The sequence below is a fragment of the Miniopterus natalensis genome, chromosome 22 (genome assembly GCF_054644295.1).
Source record: "Miniopterus natalensis isolate mMinNat1 chromosome 22, mMinNat1.hap1, whole genome shotgun sequence".
Classification (NCBI taxonomy): Eukaryota; Metazoa; Chordata; class Mammalia; order Chiroptera; family Miniopteridae; genus Miniopterus; species Miniopterus natalensis.
In genome coordinates, this window is record NC_142102.1 from 1196263 (window position 1) to 1219957 (window position 23695).

The window sequence follows — 23695 nt, forward strand, 5'->3', positions numbered from 1 at the left end:
CAGAAAGTAACGTTTGTAATTCTCCGCAGGTTTCTTTCCTGTCCTTTTTTCCATGAGACTAAGTCTGTCTTCACTGGCTTTTTATCAGTTTGCTGCTTTTTTCCATTTGAAACCACCCAGAAGTCAGGAACTGTATTTGCTCCCTGGCCCTGCGTGCGGTTGCTTTGCTGTTGCCCTAACCCTGGCAGTCACCTTCTTGCCGTGTCTCTTCGCTCGCCAGCTAGAGATGATCGCCATGGAGAACCCGGCGGACCTGAAGAAGCAGCTGTACGTGGAGTTCGAAGGCGAGCAGGGAGTTGACGAGGGAGGCGTTTCCAAAGAATTCTTCCAGCTGGTTGTGGAGGAAATCTTCAATCCCGACATCGGTAAGTGTCCAGGGATGGGTCGCCGTGTCCTGTCTTTCTGAGCTAAGAATTTGTTTACCCAGGTTTATAAATGTTCTCAGTTATGGAGTGGAGCAGAAAAGGTGGTTTTGGGGTGCATTACCCACAATTACAAATCCTGACGGAATCTGTGGGCTTTGGGGCCGAATTCCATCACTCATTTACTCAGGTTCTTACTTAGATTACTTAGCCAAGTATTTTAAATACCGGGGATTATCTCTTGAGAGTGGTACATTTGGAGGACTTCTTTGCTCTTAGTCATCAGATTCACAGCATTTCTGAGACAAGAGTCTCGTAGAACATCGTGCCCGGAGTTTGGCGCGCTGGCTGGTGGCCCATTAGTTAGGTCTGTGACTAAGGCTTCCGGAGGTCACAGTGCGGGGAAGCGCTTCCCCGCCTGATGGTGATTGCCTCCTGGCAGAGCTTTCACTGAACACATTTTGCGGAAACCTGGTCTCCATATTGAAGAATTTGAATTTCTCTGGTAGGCAAGGTAGGCAGAGTGGAAGGGGGGAAGAAAGCTCGGACAGGGGACTGAACAGTTCTGAACTGGTTCCACTGCTGCAGACGAATGACTGAAGGCGCCCCCAGAATATCTAGGAGTGGGCCCCGCCTCACGCAGGCAGCCCCGTACCTGCTGCCTGTGGATTCCCAGTGTGTACGCTGAATTGACTTCTGTTCTTAGTCGGTCATCTGTATACATGCGTGTAAATGGAATGAGACATTTCGAGTTCATGACAAGTAGTTATGGTAAGAGTATGTTCTAGCAAATAATAATCGGAAGACCATGTTGTTTGTATGTAGTTTGCTCAAAGTAAACCAAGGCACACACAACCCCATGCCCTTTTTGAGATAGAAAATTACTAAGCGTCCTAAGTTTGGCAGACCTTTGCAGTAGGTTCTGATGTATCTAGAAGTATTAAACATTAGCTATAAAGTATGTTTACGTTATATACAGAACTAAGAAAAAGTGTACATTACACATTTCTACTTGATGTAAGGTAACTGAAATGATTGCACAGAAATAGCAAGAAAGGAAATCTTAGACAAGCCCCACCCTGTTTTATAGCGGGTTTTTCCAGGCTCCCGGAACAAACGTGTCCAAAGTGGAAGCTCCTTGCTCTTCAGTTCCCGCTCACAGAGGGCAGCGAAGTGACCTGTGCGATAAATATTATGAGGAACTTGTAGTTTGCTGTTTCTGAGACCAAGGGCATGCATGTGTGAGATGTCATCAGATTTATTAATTGTAATTACTTTGGACTGTTTTGACCCCGTTAATCCTGTATTTACAACTAAATGAAGCTTTTAGCACTCCGCTGTATGTCGTAATTTAGTCCCGTAAAAAAAAAAAAAAAAGTGAAATTCAAGCACAAATGGGATAATCTTCAGACTGTTACTTCATGAGCATTACATCCTATCAGGAAAATGTCTTAGCTTAATTTTTGCTCTTATGATCAAGGGGGCCATTTTAAAGTTCCTTTCATGTTTAACTCTAAATGAAAAGTATTTTTAAGCTTTAAAAAAATCTTATAATTGCTTTATGTGCTGTATTGATTTCTGAAATTCCTTTTTTCAGATCTAATTCTTAAAACTTTAGTTTTCAGGTAGCAACTGAAACATCTTAGTAAAAAAAAAGTTGTAAAGTCAGTTATGAGATTTGGATGTTCATCTACAGGGAAGAAGCTCATTCTGCCTTAGTAAAGGTCATTTAGCGAGGCAGAGCCAGAGATTTCTGTTTTCAAATGAGTGGTACTCAGACAGGTCTCCAGGTTTGGATTTAGATCACAGGACGCTGAAAGAGGTCCGCAGATGCCAACTACCTTTGTCTTACTTACCGGCACACAATTAGTGTGTGCAGTAAACACCTTTTGGTTTTGGACAGAACCTGAGTTAATATATTGAGTTTTCTAAGTGTATACTTGGCACCATCTGGCTTTGTTAGAAAGATGCTAGACACACTGCATGGGACCACTGTGTAATTTTGAAAAAAACAAACCTTTCCATGATGAAATCCAAAGTTGTTTCTTAAAACAGTACATATGGGTTAAATACTTTTTTATAAATGAAACATATGAAAGCCCTTTTTTTTTTTTTTGCATTTCTTTCAACCCTTAAATTAACTTAATATATGTTAGATTAGACAACTTGAATTTAATGAAAATGCCTTTTTTTTTTAATGTCTTTATTGTAATTTTAGAGGAAGGGAGAGGGAGAGAGAGAAACATCAATGATGAGAGTCACCGACTGGCTGCCTGCTGCACGCCCCCTGCTGGGGGTCATGTGCCCTGACCAGGAATTGAACTGCCATCTCCTGGATCCTAGGGTTGCTCAACCGCTGAGGCACGGCCGGGCCACAAATTCTTTCATTACATTGTTTCCTTGGTTTCTTTAAAATATATATAAGTACTACCTTTGCCACAATTTAAAATAATCATATATTTGAACTTTGGTTTCTCAAACACTACTGTAATAGAGGAAAGTTTCTGTATACCTATTACAAGTCTACATGTGTAATTACTTTGTATTTGTATTCATCAGTGTAATAAAATATGAATAATATATTTTTAACAATCATTTCTTACAGGTATGTTCACCTATGATGAATCTACAAAATTGTTTTGGTTTAATCCATCGTCTTTTGAAACTGAGGGTCAGTTCACTCTGATTGGCATTGTGCTGGGCCTGGCGATTTACAACAACTGCATACTGGACGTGCATTTTCCCATGGTCGTCTACAGGAAGCTCATGGGCAAAAAAGGGACTTTCCGCGACTTGGGAGACTCTCACCCCGTAAGTCTTTCACTTGGCGTCTTTGTCATATTTACACCCGGTAAGATCATGCTGTTTTCATCTGTGTGAAGTACCATGAAGACTTGAAACCTCAGAAAGGAAGTTTTTTGTGGATATTGCTGTCAGCAAGCAGGTTTTATAAGGTTGATTCTGTAGACAGTGTCTTCAAACATTTTGTTTTTTAATCATGAGAGGGCCAGGTGAAATCAGATCAGCCGTGAGTAGGGCGTGGGGCGGCTATAGTTGGTGTCTGTTTGTCCGCTGTCGCCCACCCCAAGACTCGGAGCGCAGTGAGACCCGCTGCTGGGGGGGGGGGGGGGGGGCGCACACAGGGGGCACTGTCAGGGACGGGGTCTTCAGTTTCTGTATTGTAAGCGTCTGGGGGACAGGAGGGGTGCTACTTGTGTCTGAAGTCTTACTGTCAGAGCTGCTTTTCTCCCGAGAAGAGCCTCCCGGACTGGGGGTTCGCGGCCCCGGTAACCCAGGCCTCCGTCGGCTGCTAGGTTCTGTTTCAGAGCCTGAAGGACTTGCTGGAGTACGAAGGGGACGTGGAGGAAGACATGATGATCACCTTCCAGATATCGCAGACGGACCTGTTCGGGAACCCGACCATGTACGACCTCAAAGAGAACGGCGACAAGATCCCCATCACGAACGAAAACAGGAAGGTAGCCAGTGTTTCTATGGCATGTGTTTTGTGTCTCTCTGAACAGAGTTTGAAAACCAACCCACAGAAAGACCCAAGAAGCGAAGCGACCAAGTTCTCGACCTGGGGCAGGTGGTCCGGGAACACGTGGTCGAGCCCGAAACTAGGAGGGCGAGTGTGGCTCTGGCGGGACCCACAGCAGAAGCCCCGAGGAGGGCGGCAGGGCCCTTCAGTGGTGTGTGGTTTCTGTTGACCTCTGGAAACAACGGAATAACCCAGAGTGTTATAAGTATACAATGAACGTTTGAAAAAAAGTGTTTATAAGTTTTGATATATTACACACACTGAGAACATAAAAGTACATTCTCCTTTTGGGGTTTGATACAGCAGCAGCTTCCCGAATATTCTGCAATAGAAACCGTGAGATTTCCTGGTTTGCTTAAATTAACTACATAGTACTCGAAATGTCTCTCGGGTTTGCACACGTAGCTGAGGGAACCTCAATTGTGCTGACGCCCAGCTTTATATTCAGTCTAGTTAATAAAATACCAAAATTGAAATTTATTAGTTTATGTACATGGCCTATCTACAGGTTAATACTATTGCAGAGAGCTGTGAAATTGTTAAAGGCATTTCCCTTTGTATATTTTTGAATATTTTTTCTTTGGAAAGATACAGAAATAATAAAAAAAGCTGTGCATCTCAGTAGCTTGTTGTGTGTGGTTTGTATGTTATGTAAGAAGTTCTTGTGGTTAATGTTCCCGCAGGAATTTGTCAACCTCTATTCTGACTACATTCTCAATAAGTCGGTAGAAAAGCAGTTCAAGGCTTTCCGGAGGGGTTTCCACATGGTGACCAATGAATCTCCCTTGAAGTACCTGTTCAGGCCGGAGGAAATCGAACTGCTTATATGTGGAAGCCGGGTAAGCGCGGGCGGCTGCGGAAGCACCGTGTTGCTTACTGTTTGCAGTGCTGTGGTGCAGAGGATGTTAAGACGTATTTTATTTTAAATTTGCAGAATCTAGATTTCCAAGCACTAGAAGAAACTACAGAATATGACGGTGGCTATACCAGGGACTCTGTTCTGATTAGGTGAGGTGTTTAATTTTTTTAAAAAAATCCGTCACTTTATTTAAAACATTACAATTATAGTTGCCATGTATTATGTTTCCAGGTGTACAGCCTAGTGGTTAGACTACACTTAGATAACTAAGTTACTAGGATATTATTGACTAGAGTCCTTGCTGCACTTCACCTCCCTATGGCTGTTTTATCACTGGCAGTTTGTACTTAATCCCTTCCTATTTTCCATACATCCCACCTTCTTGCAACTGTCAGTTCTGTGTATCTGTGATTTCTGCTTTCTTTGGTTTGTTGTTTAGATTCCACATTTAAGTGAAATCATACGGTGTTTGCCTTTGCCTGCCTGACTTTTTTCACTTAGTGTAATACCCTTTATTTAGGTCCATCCATGTTGTCACAAGTGTCCAGGTTCCCTTTTTTATGGCTGAGTAATATTCCATTGTGTATTTGCACCTAGGCTGCTTCCATATCTTGACTATTATAAATAATGCTGCAGTGAACATAGGGCTGTATTTATCTTTTCGAATTAATGTTTTTGTTTTTATGGGATAAATACCCAAAAGTGGAATTCTTGGGTTGCATGATGGCTCTATTTTTAATTTTTGGCAGCCTCTACATTCCCACCAGTGGTGCAGGAGCGCTTGCTTTCTGCTGCGTCTCCGCCAGCACTTGTGTTTCTGGTAAAAGCCATTGTGACAGGTGTCAAGGCCTGGGCCCATTTTTAAGTTGGCTTGTTTGGGTTATAAGTTGGGGATACCGCGTGCTGTTCCTTACGGAGAAATGATGTTTTAAATCAAGGTCTTAATTTTGTCTAGCTTTTATTATAATATAAAATTCTCACTTAATACTTACGTCTTAAGAGCACGTGATACATGGTTTGAAGGGCAGACTAGTCCCGTGAGATGACGCATATAATCGCTTCCAGATCAGTCCCACTGTTAGTGATGTCCTAAAGGTCTTTTTTTTTAATCCTAACCTGGGGATATGTTTTTCTGTTGCTTTTTTGGGGGGGCGGGGGGGAAACACATCGATTGGTTGCCTCCTGCATGAGCCCCGACCAGGGCTGGGGATCGAGCCTGCAACCGAGGCACTTGCTGCAGGCTGATGCTCCAACCACTGAGCCACACCAGCTAGGGCTCTAAAAGTCTTTCAAACAAAGTTCAGCCGCTTAGTCTTGTCAACATAAGTATGAAGATATTAACTCATTAGAGTCTGCAATTAGGAAATTGGAGACATAGAATAGTGGTTGTAACCCCCGTGGTACCTTGGTGTGATTTATTTCACGTCAGGTATCCAGAACTCATTGACATGAAATGAATAAAAAACTATGAAACTGTAAAACTTTTCAACTAAAAATCAACAGTGTAACATCTAGTGTAATATAAAACACCACTAAATATTTTTAATGTTATAAAAATACAGTTCTAGTAAAACTTAACCAGTAATTCAATAAAAAGATTAAGTGAAAATGTTGAGTCGCAGCACAGTTTGTGTGGTCTCCAGTTGCTGGTAAGAAAGCTCTCAGATGCCTCTCAGTGCCCTTCCCCACCGACTTTTCAGGATGAGGCAGCACTGCCGCTTACGTGACAGTGAGTTTAATCCACTGAACTTGGCCTTTCATTCCTGGATTAGTTTATAAATCTGTTGCTCTGTTTACTTGGTTAGGATCTTGAGAATTTTTTATCTGCGTTCATGAGGAATATTGACTTGTGATTTCCTTTTCTTACATACATTTATCAAATTCACCAGTGAAACTACCTGGGCCTTTGAGATTTCTTTGTGGGAAGGTTTGAGTTTTGAATTTTTTTAAGTACAGGTTGGTTGGTCACGTGCACCCTTATGTCTTTTCCCACAACAGTAGCATTTTGCATCCCTGTTACATCTCTATTACACTAGATATAACGTGAGAATCAGGAAATCGGCGTTGGTACAGTCTGTAGACCGCAGTCCCGTGTCATCAGTTTTCACACACGCGCTTGTCTGGGCTGTAGCTCTGAGCACCTCTAACGCCTGCGCGTTTGCACGAGCGCTGCCGTCATCCCAGCACAGGGCTTCTCGCCGCACGCCCTCCCTCGCTCCTCGTTCTGGTCACGGCCGTCGTCTCCTCGAGACCCGCTGTGTTGCGGTGTTCACAGCTCGTTCTTTCTGCTGCTGCGCAGGGTGCCGTGCGTGGTGTGCACGTGCCTCCGGCACAGGCCACTTGGCGTGTTTTCCTCTGCTGGCTACGAGGAAAAGCGCCGCGCGAACATTAGGCACAGGTTTTTATGTGAACGTAGGTGTTCATCTCTCTGGAGCAGATGCCCCGAAGTGCAGTCGGGTCCTGTGATAAGTACATGTTTTTTGCTAAACTGTGTTGCAGAGCTGACCCCTTGCATTTAAACGGCCAGAGCTACCCCTGCCGAGCCCGTAAGCCTCGTCTCATCCTGCTGCTGCGCGTCTGATCTGGTCGTCCCCTTGCATCCCCGATAGTGGGGATTGGCCTCGTCTTTTCCTTATGTCTTCCTGAGAGCTTTGCAAAATTACTGATTATATTAGAGCTCGCTTTCTATTTCTCTAGTCTTTTCCTGTTTTTAATTACATTGCTTTCTACTCTTTTAATTTCTTCCATTTGGGGGCTTTTCTCGCTCTTGCACTAGGCTCATTTAGGATAGAAACACTGACTACTGATTTGAGACCTTTCCTCTTTTCTAATGCAAGGATTTAGTGCTTTAAATTTATTCTCATCCTGATTTTGCTGTGTCCCAAACATTTAAATGTTGTATTGTCATTTTTCTTCATATCTGTGTTTTTAGATACTTTCCTGTTTTCTTTCTGTTACTGATTTCTAGTTTGAGAACTCCCCGACTTCACTTCTGAATTTGTGGATCTGTGTTGGTAATTTTGGATCTGGCTGGTGGGTGGTTTCTCTGATTTCCTGACCAGCAGTCCTGCCAGTTGCTCAGAGAGGGGTGTCGAGTGGGCCATTGTAGATTTGTCTGTTCCTTCTCTTGGCTCCATCAGGTTTTGCTTCGTGTACTTGAAGATGTTTCGTTTGGTACATACACTTTGAGCCTCAGGACGTCTCTGTAGTGAATTGGTCCTTTTATCATTGTGATTTGCCTGTCTCTAATTTTTTTTCCTTCAAAATCGTATCTGATATTAATATTAAACCTCTAACACTTTTTAAAATTAATTTTTTTTTTGCCTGGCCGGGCAACGCTCAGCAGTTGAGCGTCAACCTAGGATCCAGGCAATCCGGGGTTCGATTCCCGGTCAGGGCACATGCCCAGGTTGTGGACTCGATCCTCATTGATGCATCAGAGCCACATGCAGTTGTAAGAAATAACACAGATCCTGTGTTACTTGACCCTATTTCCCTCAGTAGTAACTGTATAAAATATTACAATGTCACAATTAAGGTACAGTCAGGACGCAGAGAAACCCCCCTTCTTGCCCTTTTATAGCCACACACACACACCCTCCCCAGTCCCTACCCTGACATCCTCTGATCTGTAATCTGTTTCTTTAATTTTGTCCTTTCAAGAATGTGATAGAAATTAATTCTGTAGAGTCTCCTTTCTGAGAATGGCTTTTTCTACTCAGCCCAATTTCCTTTGAGAGTCATCGAAGGTTTTGCATATGTCAGTGTGTTTCTTTTTATTTCTAAGCAGTATTTATTCCTTTATGGGTTTACCAGTCTTTTTAACCATTTGCCTGTTTAAGGACTTGGCTGTTTACAGTTTGGGGCTATTGTGAGTGAAGTTGCTATGAATAGCCACGTGTAGTTTTTTAGTAAAAACAAGTTTTCGTTTCTCTGGGATCAGTGCCAAGAGTAGTGTCAGTTTTTTTACTGTTGAGTTTCAGAGCTCTGTGCATATTCCAGATAGGCCACTCTTTCCTTCCTCCACGCGTGACAGACATCAGTTGACCGCGTGTGGGTCTGTTTCTGGTGTTTTTATCTCTCGGTTTTGCTTCAGGTCTTTGAAGCTCTGTCACCGGTGCACAGCTGTTGAGAATCCTGGGCTCCTGGTGGATTGGTCCTTCATAGCTGTGTGAAACCCATCTTCACGTCTTGTAACTTTGTTTGCTCTCAGTCAGATATAGCCCTTCCTGGTTTATCTGGTGTGTCTATGTTTTGCTGTAGTTTTACTTTCAACCTCTATGTCACTGAATTCGAAATGAATTTCTTATAAAGAGCATAGTTGAGTCATGTTTTTTTAAATCCCTTCTGTCACTCTGCCTTTTAATTATGAATTTACACCATTCATATTTAAGGTAATTATTGATCTGTTAGGGCTTATGCCTGCCATTTTGTTCTCTTCTTTCCTCTATGGTTCTTTGTTTCTATTTGTTGCCTTCTGTGGGTCAGTGAGTTACTTGAACATTTTTTAGGGCTCTTGGTTTATGTTTAGTGTTTTCTGTATCATTTAGCATAGTGTCCTTTTGGTGGTTGGTGTTGGTATTTTATGTTATGCATTTGTGGCACTGCTGTCAGCATCTCTTCCAGTAGGTGTGGCGGCGATCTTGCTTTCAGTCAGTTCTTTCTCCCGCCCTTAAATCTTACTGTCTGGACTGTTCATGCTGTTACAGCTTTTGTTAGTCATCAGGTACAGTTAGGACACGAGGAGAAAGGTAGTCCATTGTGCGTGCCTGCATTTCTGCTCTTTCCCTCATGACAAATTCTCTTCATTTTCCTTGGCCTGTTTCCCCTTTATTCCTGAAGAATAATTTCATTTAGCTTTGTGGGGTTTGGTTGGTTTCTTGAATCTGTAGGTTTGTGTCTTTTGCCAAAAATGAGTTTTCAGTCCTGCTCGGAGTCTCCTTCAGGGCCTCTGATGGATACCAGTGCTTAGTGCTTTGTCCTTAGAACAAGAGAGGAAACAGATTGTTACGATTTTTTTATCTTCTTTCACCTTCTCCTGGTATTTTTCTTACTGTATTTGTTGGTTCTGAAATTTCCACTAGGCTCCTTTTTATTACAACATCTTTCTTTGCCAAGATTTCTATTATTTTATTTGTGAAACAATAGACTGTGTAATTGCTCGTAGAATCGCTTTGTGGTGACTGCATTGAAGTGCTTGTCAGATGACTCCAGTATCTTCGTCACCCCGGTGTTGGTGTCACTTGATTTTCTCTACCCTCCACGGTGATTTTTCTGGTTCTGGTATGACAGAGGTTTTGGACTGCGTCCCGGACATTGTGGCTGTTATGTTAGACTCTGGGGCCTGTTTACATTCTCCTTAGCAGGCCTGGTCATTGGTACAAGAGCATGCAGGTCGTGGCCCACGTTCTGTGGGTTGTGGTTCCAGTGACAGATCTGGGTTTCGGAGCCTTTGTGGTGCTCTTTGGTCCACCTCGTTTATTTCACTCCACGGGCCCTGATGGTGTTGCTTGTGGGGCAAAATGAACTTTCCTCCAGGGTGAGCTGCCTGGTGACTCAGGCCGTGGGGCAGGAGACTGCTTCCTGGGCCCCGATCCCCGTGCTCGTGTTCCTGGCCATTGAGTGTCTGGGCTGGCCTGTGGGCTCCATGCAGAGGTCCCTGCCCAGGCCACGGCCACCTGGGTGGGAAGCAGTCTCAGGCATGGGTGGCTTCATTTCTTCTTGATTGTTAAGGCTTTTATCTTCTATTTCTCTGGTATTTATCATTGGGCTTAAAAGCCCAATTATTTCCTAGTTCTGTCATCTTCCAGAGTCTTGTCTTCAGTTGCCCTATTTCTAGCTTAGTGGTTGTGACATAGCCTCTCCTGCTCTCTTTTTAAAAATTTTTAGCTCAACTTGAAGTTTGCTTAGTGTTCCTGTTTTGTTGGCAAGTGTTTGTGTCCTTTCATTTTTAAAGGAACATTGTTCTTGTGCACATAGCAGTGCTCACACCCATTTTGTGTTTGACTGAAGCGAAGCGAGCGTCTCATGCTTCAGGAGGCTCCATGCGTTGATTTCTGCAAAATCCCTTAAAGCCTGGCCTTGTGCTCCTCTGTTCCTGGCCCATGTTGTTTTTAAAGCTGCTTTGCCTTTGTTTTCCTTGATCTGCTCTGTGAGGAGGGACTGCGGACATATGTCCAAAGCGCAGGGTTTGCTCAGGAGGGACTTCGCTGGTCCAGAGCTCTAAGCGCCCAGAGCTGCCTGAGCCGCGACCCCCTTGCACTCGCCTGCACAGTGGGTCCGGTACAGCTTCCGCCCACACTGGCCAGTGCTCTCCTGAGAAGCTTTCGTTTGAGGCTCCCTGTCCCCCGGCTGTGAGACAGCAGCGTCTTCCTCTGCCCCCACCCACCGAGGCTGATCCCAGCCAGGCCCTCCGGCCGCTGGTGTGGGTCCTGTCCACTCACACGCGAGGCCTCGGGGTAGCTTATAGGCATTGTCTGTAAGTCTCGTTTTTCCATCCAACTAGCTCTTTTTCATGGGACACGCTGGGCAGGATTAATGAGACGCAGGAACAAGTCAGTCTTACTGCTACGCTCATCTTCCCCCAATTCCTTACCTGTCTTTCACTGGGTTTTGTATCTATTAATTCCCTACCTGCATCCATTATTTCATGGGGGTTAAACAGTGGTGATTTGGAAAATAATTTTTTCTATTCTACATACATAGCTGCCGTTCTTTTTCTCATCAGTGGTGCTATTTGCTTACTTTGATTTTCAGTAGAACTGTTTTTTTCAAAGCATGATAAAAATACCGTACGCAGTTACTCAGTAATTTCTACAGTGGCCATTGAGTTTGTAGGTTTCTTTGGGCCTTTTTTCTGAAAATTGGTACGAACTCACGGATTTTTATACATTGTGTTTTCACAGTCATTATTGTTAAGGATACTATACTTTTAACATGACCCCACTAAATTTTTTGTTTGCTCACTTGGACATTCTTAACTTTAGGTGTGAAGTAAGCCATTTTTATAAGAAATTATTGAGGAATGGCTTTTAGAAGCCAATTGTGGGTACAAAGTGTGACGTTTGCTATTAAGTATTTTTGCTTACAGGCCTTTTTCATGGGACAGAACTAGGAAGGAAATTTTCCCACTAAGTCCTGGAGACCCTCCTCTCACTGCAGGGGTCTCCCACGGTCCCCGTGTGCTGTAAGGCTGCAGTGTGGTGGCTCATGTTCATGGACACAGCGGATGTTTCCAATACTGTGCTATTAGAAGAGAATTTTCTCATGTGAGGATCACACACGTGATCCTGCCAGACTGTCCTTCACAGAAGGTGCAGCATTTTGCACCTGACTCCCACCAGCAGTGAGCAAGAGGATGTCACCATCTAAAATTTCCCCAACCTGATGTTTTGTTAAACTCGGTGCTGGCTGAGGGTAGGACACGCAGTGCTATTCTCATTCGTGGTTTCCTCACTGTGACTGAAGTGGGCGTCTTCTCTTGTAAGAGTTGATGGTAGTTCTTCGTCTTTTTCATTTTGCTGGCTCCGTTGTTATTTTCTTTAAAGTTGCAGATACTTGCTCCTGCTTTGTTGTTTGACTTTGATCAGAGGGTTGTTTGCCAAGTGAAAGCTTTTATGCAAATACTGATTCTTCCCTTTATTCCGCTTTGCTGTGCATATATCTTTGATTTCAGAGAGGGGGAGAGAGAGAGAAACATCTTTGAGTCACTGATCGGCTGCCTCCTGCACGCCCCCTGCTGGGGATGGAGCCCACAACCTGGGCCTGTGCCCTGACTGGAATCCAACCCTGATCTCCTGGATCCTAGGTTGATGCTCAACCTCAACTGCTGAGCCACACTGGCCGGGCCAGGATTTTTGAATATTGTCCACTTGTCTGAGTTTTGTGTCTTGATGATGGTGTTTTCTACCTGCTGTTGCATTTCCCATCACATTCATTTGGGAGTACAGGTTTCTGTTCTTCAGGACTGAATTTTCCCATTTATGTGCCTAGAGGTTGGATGTTCAGGACCTGCCATTAGATCCCATGGGGAGGCGGTACAGAGTGTGGGTGGCTTTCCATGGTCTCTCCGTTGCTCTGGTAACAGCATTTTCTTTAATATATGGTTCTGGGGCCCAGCACTTTCATTCCTTAGCTCCATCTTGTTTAATTAGAACCTTTTTCATCGCTGCTGCTATCTTACAGCCTGAAGCCTTTCACAGGACACCTCTGATCCCTCCCAGGCGTGGTGCCCTCCTGAGACTGCCATTCGGGCCCCGGGTACTTCCTCTGCCCTGTGGGTGGGCCTAGTTCCCGCTGTTTCACCTACTCCTGCCGGGTGGGGCAAGTGTGCCTCGGCCCCCGCCCCTCATCCAGGCCTGGTTTGGGTATTTTCATCAGACTTGCTCTCTGTTCCGACGTGGGTAGGTTTTAGGGATGCGATTGATGTAGCGACCTTTTTCAGTAAGTGTTTTCATTTTTTTAGAAAGAGCATCACGCTGGTCTGCTTCCTGGAGGGTCTGCCTCTTCCACCCCAGGGCCCCGCTTGAGGTGTGGCTGGTTCCTCAGGCTTGGTTCCCCCCTGCAGGGCGGCTCTTCCATCTTGAAAGAGGCCTACGGGTGATGCTTTCTTGCCGGCCACCCGAAAGGAATGAGCTGCGTGTGGTGTGGTTTCCAGTCTTCCCTGAGCTGCACCTACAGGTTCCATGTCCATTTCCTGTTGTCATCTCTCCACCGTTTTCTCTGGGCCAGTGAGGTCTGCAGGAACCGAGGGAGGGGAGGCAGGTCAGTGGTCACCGTGAACATGTCTGATGGATCTGCTGCACCAACAGAAATGCAGCATTTGGTAAGAGGAGGTGTGTGCTGGGAGAAGCTAGACCCGTGTGCTCTGCTGGATTCCAGAAAGGACTTTCCAAAATTTAATATGTTCTTTCACCAGTTAGAAATGTTTTAAATTTATGGATACCTGCATGTTCAGACGAGCCTTTTGTTTTTAGAGTAACTGTAGCAGGGAGCGTTAGGACAAGTTTTATTAGGAAAGAAGTCGGAAAACAACCATCCCCTGCTCCCCCAGCACACTCTCAGTGACAGTTGTTTGCCTTTGTGTTGGTATGTTTTCTTTTCTTCTTGATCTGTAGCACCTTTTCGCCCCAAAGCCAAGTAAGGTGTAAGTAGCCAGAGTTACTCTTTTAACTCTATATACTCGAGGACATCCAGAGTGAGTTGTTCAGTTCATGGGACTTGGGTTTTGTTTTGTTACTGATTATATATTTTGAATATACCACAGTTCACCTAATTATTTTCTATTGACGGACACTTGGGTTTACAAGTTTTTACTGTTGTAAGTAATGTCATGATGAACCTTTCACATCTTTAAAGCTGTTCCCTTCAGATAAATGTGCACACGCGGGATTCCTTGATCCCCAGCAGTGAATCCTTAGGGCGCCTGGTGTTGCTACAGATCGTAACGTTGTGATTCTTTTCTCCTCAGGGAATTCTGGGAGATTGTTCACTCGTTTACTGATGAGCAGAAGAGACTCTTTCTGCAGTTCACAACGGGCACCGACAGAGCGCCCGTGGGCGGGCTCGGGAAACTCAAGATGATCATCGCCAAAAACGGCCCAGACACGGAACGGTAACTATCACACTGTGGCCCGTATGGAGAAACTTGCACTCAACGCCGCGGGGACTGTCCAGTAGCCTCTTTCATAACACTGGCCGCAAGGAGTTACTGCAGGGCTCACTTGCTGTGGAGTTTTGCAAATTGGAACAGAATTTTTAAATTTAAAGTCATATTATGTAAATTATCAGTTTCATAATCTTAACGATTAATCGTGGTCTCTCCATTGCATGAGTTAACATGAGCAGTATCCTTAATGGCTTAAATATATAGACACATTTCTATTAGTATCCTGCATTAATGTAAATTTACTTCTATTTATCAGCAAATACTATTTCTAACGAGCATTAAAGAGCACTTGGTTCAAGGTAGAGCAAGAAGTTCCCAGTGACGAGCTCTGCAGTGGGGACACCGACACCCGCGCTGTAGATTTACCGTGAGGTGACGCGCCTACAGCAGCACCTCGGCGGAGGCAGCGCCCTCGCCCTCCCTAGCTCCGCGTTGTGAGACGCAGGCGGCAGGACGGTACCCCCGAGCCACCGTCACTCACGGTTCCACTCTCCCTTCTCCGCGCAGGTTGCCCACATCTCATACGTGCTTTAATGTCCTTTTGCTCCCGGAGTACTCAAGCAAAGAGAAACTGAAAGAGCGGTTGCTGAAGGCCATCACTTACGCCAAAGGCTTCGGCATGCTGTGAGGGGCGGAGGCCGCAGCTTTCCCGAGCGCCACGGAGGGCGGTGGTGTCCCGCCGCAGGCTGAGATGGGAGCCGCGTCCCGTGCCTGCCTCCCTCCTCCACGGGGATCTGGGCTGGAGCAGCAGATTTCAGCGACTCATGAACAAATCCTTTATTATTATTATTTTTCTGCGTGAAAGTGTTCTTATTCTTTCACTTGTATGTACAGAGAGGTTTTTCTGAATATTTATTTTAATGGTTAAATCACTTTTGCTTGTGTTCATTACTGCTTGAGGTTGAGCCTTTGAGTACTGAGAAAACATATACCAACAAAACTGCTCCCCTAAGGACAAGATCGCCACGTGTAGACCATGTAACCTTCAAGTAAGTATGTGCTATTTTTTGTCCCTGTATCTAACTCAAATCAGGAACTGTATTTTTTTTTTTTTTTAAACAATTTGCTTTTGAAACTTGAAGTCTTGAAAACAGTGTGATGCATTTGCTGCTGTTCTAGTCCCCAAAGAGCTTTCTGTGCAAAATGTTGAAATCAATAAAGATGGAAGGGAGACCTTGGAATGTTACCTGCCGCCCTCAGAAGTTTACTTTAGCCCCAGCACAGGTCAGCGCACCTCGTGCCAGTGTTGTCCTCGTGTGTCCCGCAGTGAACCGCTTCCGTAGCCAGCCGTCCCGTAGGTGAAGGACAGGGGTTGCTTTTCTTCGATATTTTAAGTTTACTGGGGAAAAGTGCATTTGGCCAAAAGAAACGGTGAGTGAAGCCTGTTGCAAGAAGGTTAGGTCTGTGTATGAACACGAAGCATGTGAAAGTGCACTTAAGACAAATCTTAACTCTCACCTGCATTCTAAGTAGACAATCCAGAGTCTTCCCTCGTGTCGGCACCATCCTGTCCAGCCTGCCCCCGTCGAGGCACGAGATCAGTGCTGCAACGTCGTGGAAAGGACGGCTGCTGTGCCTTGTTCTCTCACACAGTGAGCAGACCTGCAAGTGAACGGAGCTCTCCCTCCCAGTCCTCTTTACCTGTGTCCCCAAAGATCAAATTTTACTCCAAAACGTGTTAGGTACAGATAGGCTTAAATTATTGGACACTCGGCAGTAGTTTCCCCTCTCTAGTCTGTGTCTATGATGTTAATTTCTTTTACTGCAATATAATAAAAGGATTATGTATTTTTAACTAAGGAGAGACATATATATCCTTTTACTACAAGCTGCAGCTCCCGTGCTCGGCTTGTGCCTTGATGGATTTAATCACTACGACAGATCAGCCTGGAGATTTGTTTGGAATTGGCAGGAAAAGTACAGCTTTGAAATCACTGGAGGGAAGGGATGTCTTTCAGAATGGTTTTCATTCTTTAGTAATTGGTATAGAGCTGTTGTGTACCATAATGCTAAATAAAGCGGCCACATTTTCACCATAACTACTGAAGATACGACAGTGCTTTCCCTGGTGTGATGAGGCGCCGCGGGGCGCTGCGCCAGCTCAGGCGCCAGGGACCTCGTGCTGCGCGCTCACCTTCAGGGCCTCCCCGGCTTCTGTGCATAATGACCGCGAGGAGAGAAACCCTGGAGGCGTCTTATATGATAAATTCGTGAGGAAACCTGTGCTCTTCCATTCTCAAGTTTTATTGTGCTATCGAGGTTACACAGCTGTAGCATCTGTGTGAAACCTTTGAATGGTACGAGCACAGGTTATCCCAGAGAGGCTAGACTTGAACAAACACGTATTTTGAGAGGACAAGTTATTGGTGATCCAGACCAGCTGTTCTTGCTGCTTGGAAATTAATAGTTGTCCTGGGAGGTCACCACTTCCCTGACATCCCTCCTCACTACTGTTTACTAGACAATAGTAGCTCTTTACCATAATGGATAGTTCCATTAGGAAAGGCCATTTTTTGCCCAGAAACTTGTGTGAAACAGTTCATTAGTTATTTTCCACATGAACCGTAAACGTCCTTTTCCCACCCTGCACTGTGGGTCTCCAGGAAGCTCTAGAGAAAACAGTGAGCCCTAAACTCAAATGAAACACAAACTTCCTTTTCCATTCCACTGTTATAGAAAATCTCACCTGACGTTTCTGGAGCCCGGCCGCTCGAGCGCATGAGCCGCACTTCCTCACCCTGTGCACCGCGTTCCTGGGCGTGGTCAGGTCTGCGATGAAGTCTCGTCCAAAGCTCCCGAGCTGTCTGTGTCCGCGGTCTTGATCAGCCCTTCCCCTGACCCCAAAGCATTAAAACCCAGCTTCCACTTGTCCCTCCATCATCTTTCTCCCACAGTGTTGGTCTAGGTTCCAGGCAACGCTGCAGAGAAGATGAACTCGGTGCACGCACCCTCCCTCAAACCGCAACAAAACTAGATCTGCAGAAGTTACATCAAAGGACGGCCTCGGGGACTTGAAAGAACAAAGTTGGAGGTACGCTTCCTGGTGCCAAAGTGTACACAAGGCATAGTAATCAGAGCAGCATGGCCCTGGCACAGAAACACACGGATCAATGGCACAGAGCACAGCGCCCGGAGATAAACCCGCGCCTCTGGGGTCAGTATTTGACCAAGGAGGCGGGAAGCGCGATGCGGTAGACAGTCTATTTGACAAATGGTGCTGGGAACACTGGACAAGCACACGCAAAAACAAACTAGACCACCTTCCTACACCACACACAACAGTAAACTCAAAATGGATTAAAGACTTAAATGTAAAACTTGAACCCTGAAAACTAGAAGTAAATATACGTAATATTTTTTCTGAAAAATCGTGTACAATATAAACGTATGACAAAATCAAACTAAAAAGTTTTTGTATAGCAAAGGAAACCATCCACCAAACAAAAAGCCTACTAGATGGGAACAGATACTCGATGGTAATACATCTGATAAGGGTTAGTATCCAAAACTTACTAAGCACCAAATAATTCAATTAAAAAATGGCCAAAGGTCCTAAATAGACACTTTCCCAAAGAGGACACACAGATGGCCAAGAGACACATGAAAACCACGACGAGAGACCACCTCAGACCTGTCAGAATGACCGACGACAAATCAGACGGGCGCAGCCGCTGCGGAAGCCAGCATGGAGGTTCGTCAGAAAATTAAAAATGGAGCTGCCTAAGGAGCCAGCAGTTAAACACTAATCTGAAAGGATATATGCACCCCTGCGTTCACAGCAGCACCTTGTTACTTACAGCAGGCGAGACACAAGCACCTTGAGTGCCTGTTGTAGGCAAGTGCATGAAAAAGGACACACCATGGAATACTAATAGGCCATAAAAAATGAAATCTTACCTTCTGAGGCAGCGTGGCTGGACCTAGAGGATATTACGCAAAGTGGAATCGGAGAAAGGCAAATACACAATTTCACTTACATGCTGCACCGCAAACGAACAGGACAATGGACTAACCGAGAACAGCCTGCCGGTCGCCACAGTGGAGGGGGCTGGGTGAAAGACGAAGGGGTTGACAAGCACAGGCTGGTGGTCACGCAACAGTCACGGGATACAGTCAGTAACTCACCGTGCCAGGTGGGTGTTGGAAATATCGGGGGGTCACTTTGTAAAGCCTGTGACGTGTCAGGTGCACAGCACAGTGGTTAGACAGTCACAGGCTTCACAGTGACCCCCAGATCTACACAGTAACGACGAATGTAAACTGTGGTTGAAGTTTTCCATACGGATGGAAGCCATGTCGGAACAGGCAGGAGGGGCAGAGGTGCAGACCGGGCTGGTCCCACCAACGTAACTGGGAGGGGCGTCTTGGCTGCAGAGGTCCCCGAGGAGCGAGGGGGTTCCCGTGCGGGAAGAGACGTCCCTACAACTGGCTGTGAAAACCAGTGGGGATTGCGGCTGAGGCTGCTGGAGTCCCAGGCTTTCCTCTTAAGGGGCCCGCACACGGGCTTAGACTCGCTCTGAGCTCCAGCACTGGGGCAGCCGCTTGAGGGGTGTCGGGGACACACGGGGAGGAACTAAACTGCCCAGCATGAAAGTGAGGGCTGGAGGGGCAGCTCTGTCCCAGGGAGAAGAGCTGGCAGAGGCCACTGTTCCTTTGCTGCGCCCTCCCCACAGAGCCCGCAGGCCAGCAGCACATCACCTTTGCTAACACTATTCCCCCCGCCCTCACCCAACTTGTGGGCCCACCCAAGCTGTTTCCAGGGGCTCGTGCTGCAGACGTCCCTGAAATCTGCCATGAGAGAGCACCTGGCCTTGGGTCACAGCTTGGCCTCCCGCAGACACCTCCAAGCCCAGTACAAGTAGCAGCCACTTGCAGATCACTGTAGGCCATGCTGGTAGCCAAGCTTGGCCTGCTTCCCAGGAGGCTGCAGAGCCTTCTCACCAAGCAGACAGCCTCAGACCATGAAAAGGCACCACCCAGCCACCTCCAGGAGTGACACCCTCCAGGGTGGACTCAGCGGGCACCTAAACTAGTGAAGCAAGTCCTCCATGGGGTCGGTGCTTGCACAGCAGATGCCACAGTGGGTGTCGCCAGTTCTCACAGCCCATCTGCCTGGGGGTAAATCCCTCCCATTAAACAAGGCTCAACTACGTAACAGGATGTACAGAGGCCACACCAGGGACTCAACTGGAGTGCCCAGCTCAGGTGACTGGGGAGGCTGTGCCACTGGACCCGCAGGACACCTACTACACAAAGCCACTCTAGCAAGACCAGGAGATGTAGCCCCTCTACCTAATACACAGAAATAAGTTTGTGTGGGGGCGGGGGAGGGGGGGAGTAAAAGTGAGACAAGGGAACATCCCAAATGAACAGGAAAAAAAACCTCTGGAGAAAGACCTAAACAAAGTGGAGAAAAGCCATCTACCAGGTGCAGATGAGACCCATTGCTCACTGAGACCTTCAACAAAGCGGAAACAAAAATGGAGATAGAAATACATGAACCGAAATGGATACATTAGAGGGAATCCCAGTAAATTAGATGAAGCAGAGGATCAGATCAGCAACCTGGAAAATCGGGAAGCAGAGACCACCCAATCGGAACAGCAAAAAGAAAGGTTCTCAATTCCTTGCTCTCTCTGGCATCCCCATGATGCAAACGTTGGTAACACCTGATGATGTCCCAGAGGCCCCTTAAACTATCCTCATTTTTGGATTCTACATGAAACTTTCCTAACCTGGTGAAGGAAAAAGACAAACCTTTCCAGGAAGCGCAGAGAGTCCCAAACCAGATGAACCCAAAGAGGCCCACACCAGACACATTGTAATTAAAATGCCAAAGGTTAAAGACAAGAATCTTAAAAGAAGCAAGAGAAAAGCACCTACCTACAAGGGAGCCCCGTAGGACTGTCAGCTGATTTCTCAACAGGAACTTTGCAGGCCAGAAGGGAGTGGCACCAAATAGTCAAAATGATAAATGTCAAAGACTTACAACCATTATTGCTCAACCTGGCAAGGCCATCATTTCAGACCAAAGGACAGACAGATTCCCAGAAAAAAAGCTCAAGTTGTTCATCACCACCAAACCGGTATTACAAGAAACTGTGAAAGGTCTTTGAGAAACAGAAAAACAATTACTTACCCACGGGTCTGATCTCAGGCTGCAGTGGCCATTCCTTGTCCGTTTGTGAGTTCCACGTGGGAAACGCTGCCTCATGTAGAACTTGTGAGAGGGAGTGGCCAGCCGAGGGTCATAAAAAAACCCAATTACTTAAAATGCAAATGGATTAAATGCTCCAATCAAAAGACGCATAGTGGCTGAATGGGTAACAAAACAAGGCCCTTATTACATATGTGTCTACAAGAGACTCACTTCAAATGAAAACACAGACGGAAAGAAAAGGGATGGGAAAAGGTATTTCATGAACATGGAAATGGGGGAAAAAAAGCAGCTGAGGTAGCAATTCTTGTATGAGACAAAAGAGACCTTAAACTGAGATAACAACAGACTCAGCAATTCTACTTCTGGGTGTTTATCGGGAGAAACCCAAACACTGCATTCCAAAGACATGCCCATCCTCACGTTCACTGCAGCAGCATCACAGACAGCAAGGTACGAAGCAGCCTGAGTTTCCGTCAGGAGATGAACGGCTAAAGGACGTACACCAGGACACGGCGGCGCCATTTAAAACAAAGCAAAACGAAACCCCGGCCTCTGCCACAACACGGATGGACCGAGAGGGCTTTTGCGCTCAGTGACATAAGTCAGGCAGAAAGACAAATGCCACATGATTGTAGTTTTACGTGGAATCTAAAAAAACTACATAAAGGAACAAGTAGACCAAAAGCAGACTCATAAATGCGGAGAATAAACTGATGGCTGCCAGAAGGGAGAGGAGTTGGGGGGCCGGGTGAGGAAGGGGAGGGGGTTGAGAAGCACAATTGCTAGGTACAGAATGGTGACGGGGTGCGACGTGTAGCATGGGGGATATAGTCAGCTATTGTGTAATAACTGTGCATGGTGCCAGGTGCCAGGTGGTGCTAGACTGACCGGAAGTTACATAAATGTTTAATCACCGAGTTGTACTGAAATTAATATTATACATCAACTGTAATGAAAAATAAAAATTACTATAAAAAAAGATGTGCACTCAAAAGTAAGGGTTTCCAAATCTAACAAACAGAAGGGGATACCCATTTTCACTGGCATGCAGCAATGTCCCAAAGGCTTCTAAATTCCAAAATAGCATTACAAGGCTTGTTATAAAAGGCTACTGAAAAAAAGACCCAAGTGCAGCCCAGGTGCCCATCAGTAGATGAGTAGATAAAAAGGCTGTGGCACATTTACACCATGGAATACTATGCAGCTGTGAAAAAGGAAATCTCACCTTACTCGTGACGGCAGAGATGAACCTGGAGAGTATTACCCTAAGCTAAAGAAGCCAGTCAGAGAAAGACAACCACCACAGGATCTCACTCATGTGGGATATCATGAACAAAATAGAAACAGACTCATAGACAACAGAGGGACAGCTGCCCGAGGGGAGGGTGGTAGGGGCGCTGTGTGAAAAGCTGAAGGGATTAAGGAAAACCCCAAATTCATAGACACAGGGAACAGCATGGTGATTACCAGACGGAAAGGGGGTGGGGGAGGTAGAAGAGGGTAAGGGGGGATCAATGGTGATGCAAGGAGCCTCGGGACAGGAGCGCGGTGGAGGGGGCCAGTGGGGGCAAGGGGGACATCTGTAATACTCTCCATAATAAAGTAAATTTTAGAAAAAGGAATGCAGCCTTGGCATCTGCAGCAGCACGGAGGGACCGAGAGGGTACTGTGCTCTGAAACACGTCAGACAAACGCGAGGTGATTTCACTTCTCCGTGGAACCTGAAGAACAACAGAACCAGACTCAGACTCAGAGAACGTTTTTTGACGGTTGCCGTACGGGAGGGGCCTTGGGGAGATGGGTGAAAGGGGAAGGGGTCAGGAAGCACAAGCGGGCCATTACGAAAGTCACGGGGCTTAAGTGAAGCGCAGGGAACAGTCAGCAATATGGTGACGACTACGCGGCGGCCAGGTGGGTGCTAGACTTACTGGGGTGATCACTTCGTAAGGTACAGAAGTGTCTAGTCACCGGGTCGTGCGCCTGAAACTAATGGAATATCGTGTGGTGACTGTAATTGACAAAAAGCTACTGGAGATGGAAACGGTTCCCTGGGGAGGGCTGGTGTCTGCAATGGGCGGGGTGGGCGGGGCCTCCCCGGGGAGGTGCTGCTGACCCGGCTGGGCCCTGGCACCGCGCCCACGGGAGCTCCTCAGCCTTGACCCAGCTGAGCTCGGCGCCTGCTGCTCTGGCCGCTCCTCTCACCTTGCTTCAGGTTTCCTGTACTTCCCAGTCCTGTGTTCAACCTCGATCACGCCTGGGGATTCCTCCCCACGCCCCTCTCCTGCTCAGACTCTGCCCGTGGGACAGCTTCCTGGCACCTCAGCCAGGACACCTACAGACCAAGCTCCCTCGCAGCTCTGCCTGCTGCTTGGTTTGTCCTAATAAGCACCCCTTTCACCCCGTCACTGAAACCCCTCAACTCTGTCAGTAACTCCCCCTCCTCAAGTCTCTCCAATAACCCTCCACAGACGCCCGCTCGGGCCCATCCCCTGGCCTGGCCTGGATGCTCCCAGTAGCTTCCCCCTAAATCCCTTTCCAATCTTTTCCATTCGGCTCAGTTTGCCAATTTTAATATTATCTGCCTCAAAACTCGTTCCCTTTTGAATAAACCTCCAAGCCTGGTGCTCCAGCCCCTGGAGACCAGCCTCACCTAGTGTTCCAGTTTTGCCATGTGTCCCTGTGTCCCCACTCAACATCCTCAGAACCCCACCCACAAAGACTATGGACTCAGAACGTGTCTGTAACCCCAGAGCCGCCCGCATTCCCACGCTGTACAGCCTGTGGGCATGTTCTCATAGGAGCAGAAGTTACTGGGATTTTTAAAAAAACTTACCTGGAACGGGAGCAGGAGGGCGGGGAAGGCTGTTTTATCTTTGCCTCTCCCTGTCGAGCTGCGGAATGACTTCGCTGAAGCGGGGGCCCGGGCCTCCCGCCGCCTTGTCAGCCGGAAGAGTGACTGGAAATGACTCGGTGCTCAGGAGACTGTCCAACTGGCTAGTATTTTGTTTAGAATGTTGGTGTCTGTGTTTATAAGAAACACTGGCCTGTAGCTTTCTTGGTGTCTCTGCCTGGTCTTGATGTTTCACGTGAACTCCGTGGAGACCTA

General features: G+C 46.4%; 1 protein-coding gene and 1 long non-coding RNA gene across 6 annotated transcripts in view; one reads left to right on the plus strand and one right to left on the minus strand.

The window, feature by feature from the left end:
* The window catches only part of UBE3A (ubiquitin protein ligase E3A), a 55419-nt gene extending 39804 nt beyond the window's left edge, over positions 1-15615 (plus strand). For all 5 annotated transcript variants that reach the window (XM_087829184.1, XM_087829183.1, XM_087829180.1 and 2 more), the window contains 7 exons: positions 221-365; positions 2968-3173; positions 3677-3841; positions 4587-4742; positions 4838-4911; positions 14232-14375; positions 14937-15615. In XM_087829184.1, the coding sequence (XP_087685310.1) occupies positions 221-365; positions 2968-3173; positions 3677-3841; positions 4587-4742; positions 4838-4911; positions 14232-14375; positions 14937-15057 (1011 nt within the window). In that variant the 3' untranslated portion in view covers positions 15058-15615. The remainder of the gene's footprint in view (positions 1-220; positions 366-2967; positions 3174-3676; positions 3842-4586; positions 4743-4837; positions 4912-14231; positions 14376-14936) is intronic.
* Positions 15099-21340, minus strand: LOC148090668 (uncharacterized). Its single transcript, XR_015716373.1, has 4 exons — positions 20569-21340; positions 17116-17233; positions 15888-16031; positions 15099-15768 (listed from the first exon to the last, which is right to left on the minus strand). It is a non-coding gene; the product is annotated as an uncharacterized LOC148090668 (long non-coding RNA).
* Positions 21341-23695: the final 2355 nt, after the last annotated feature.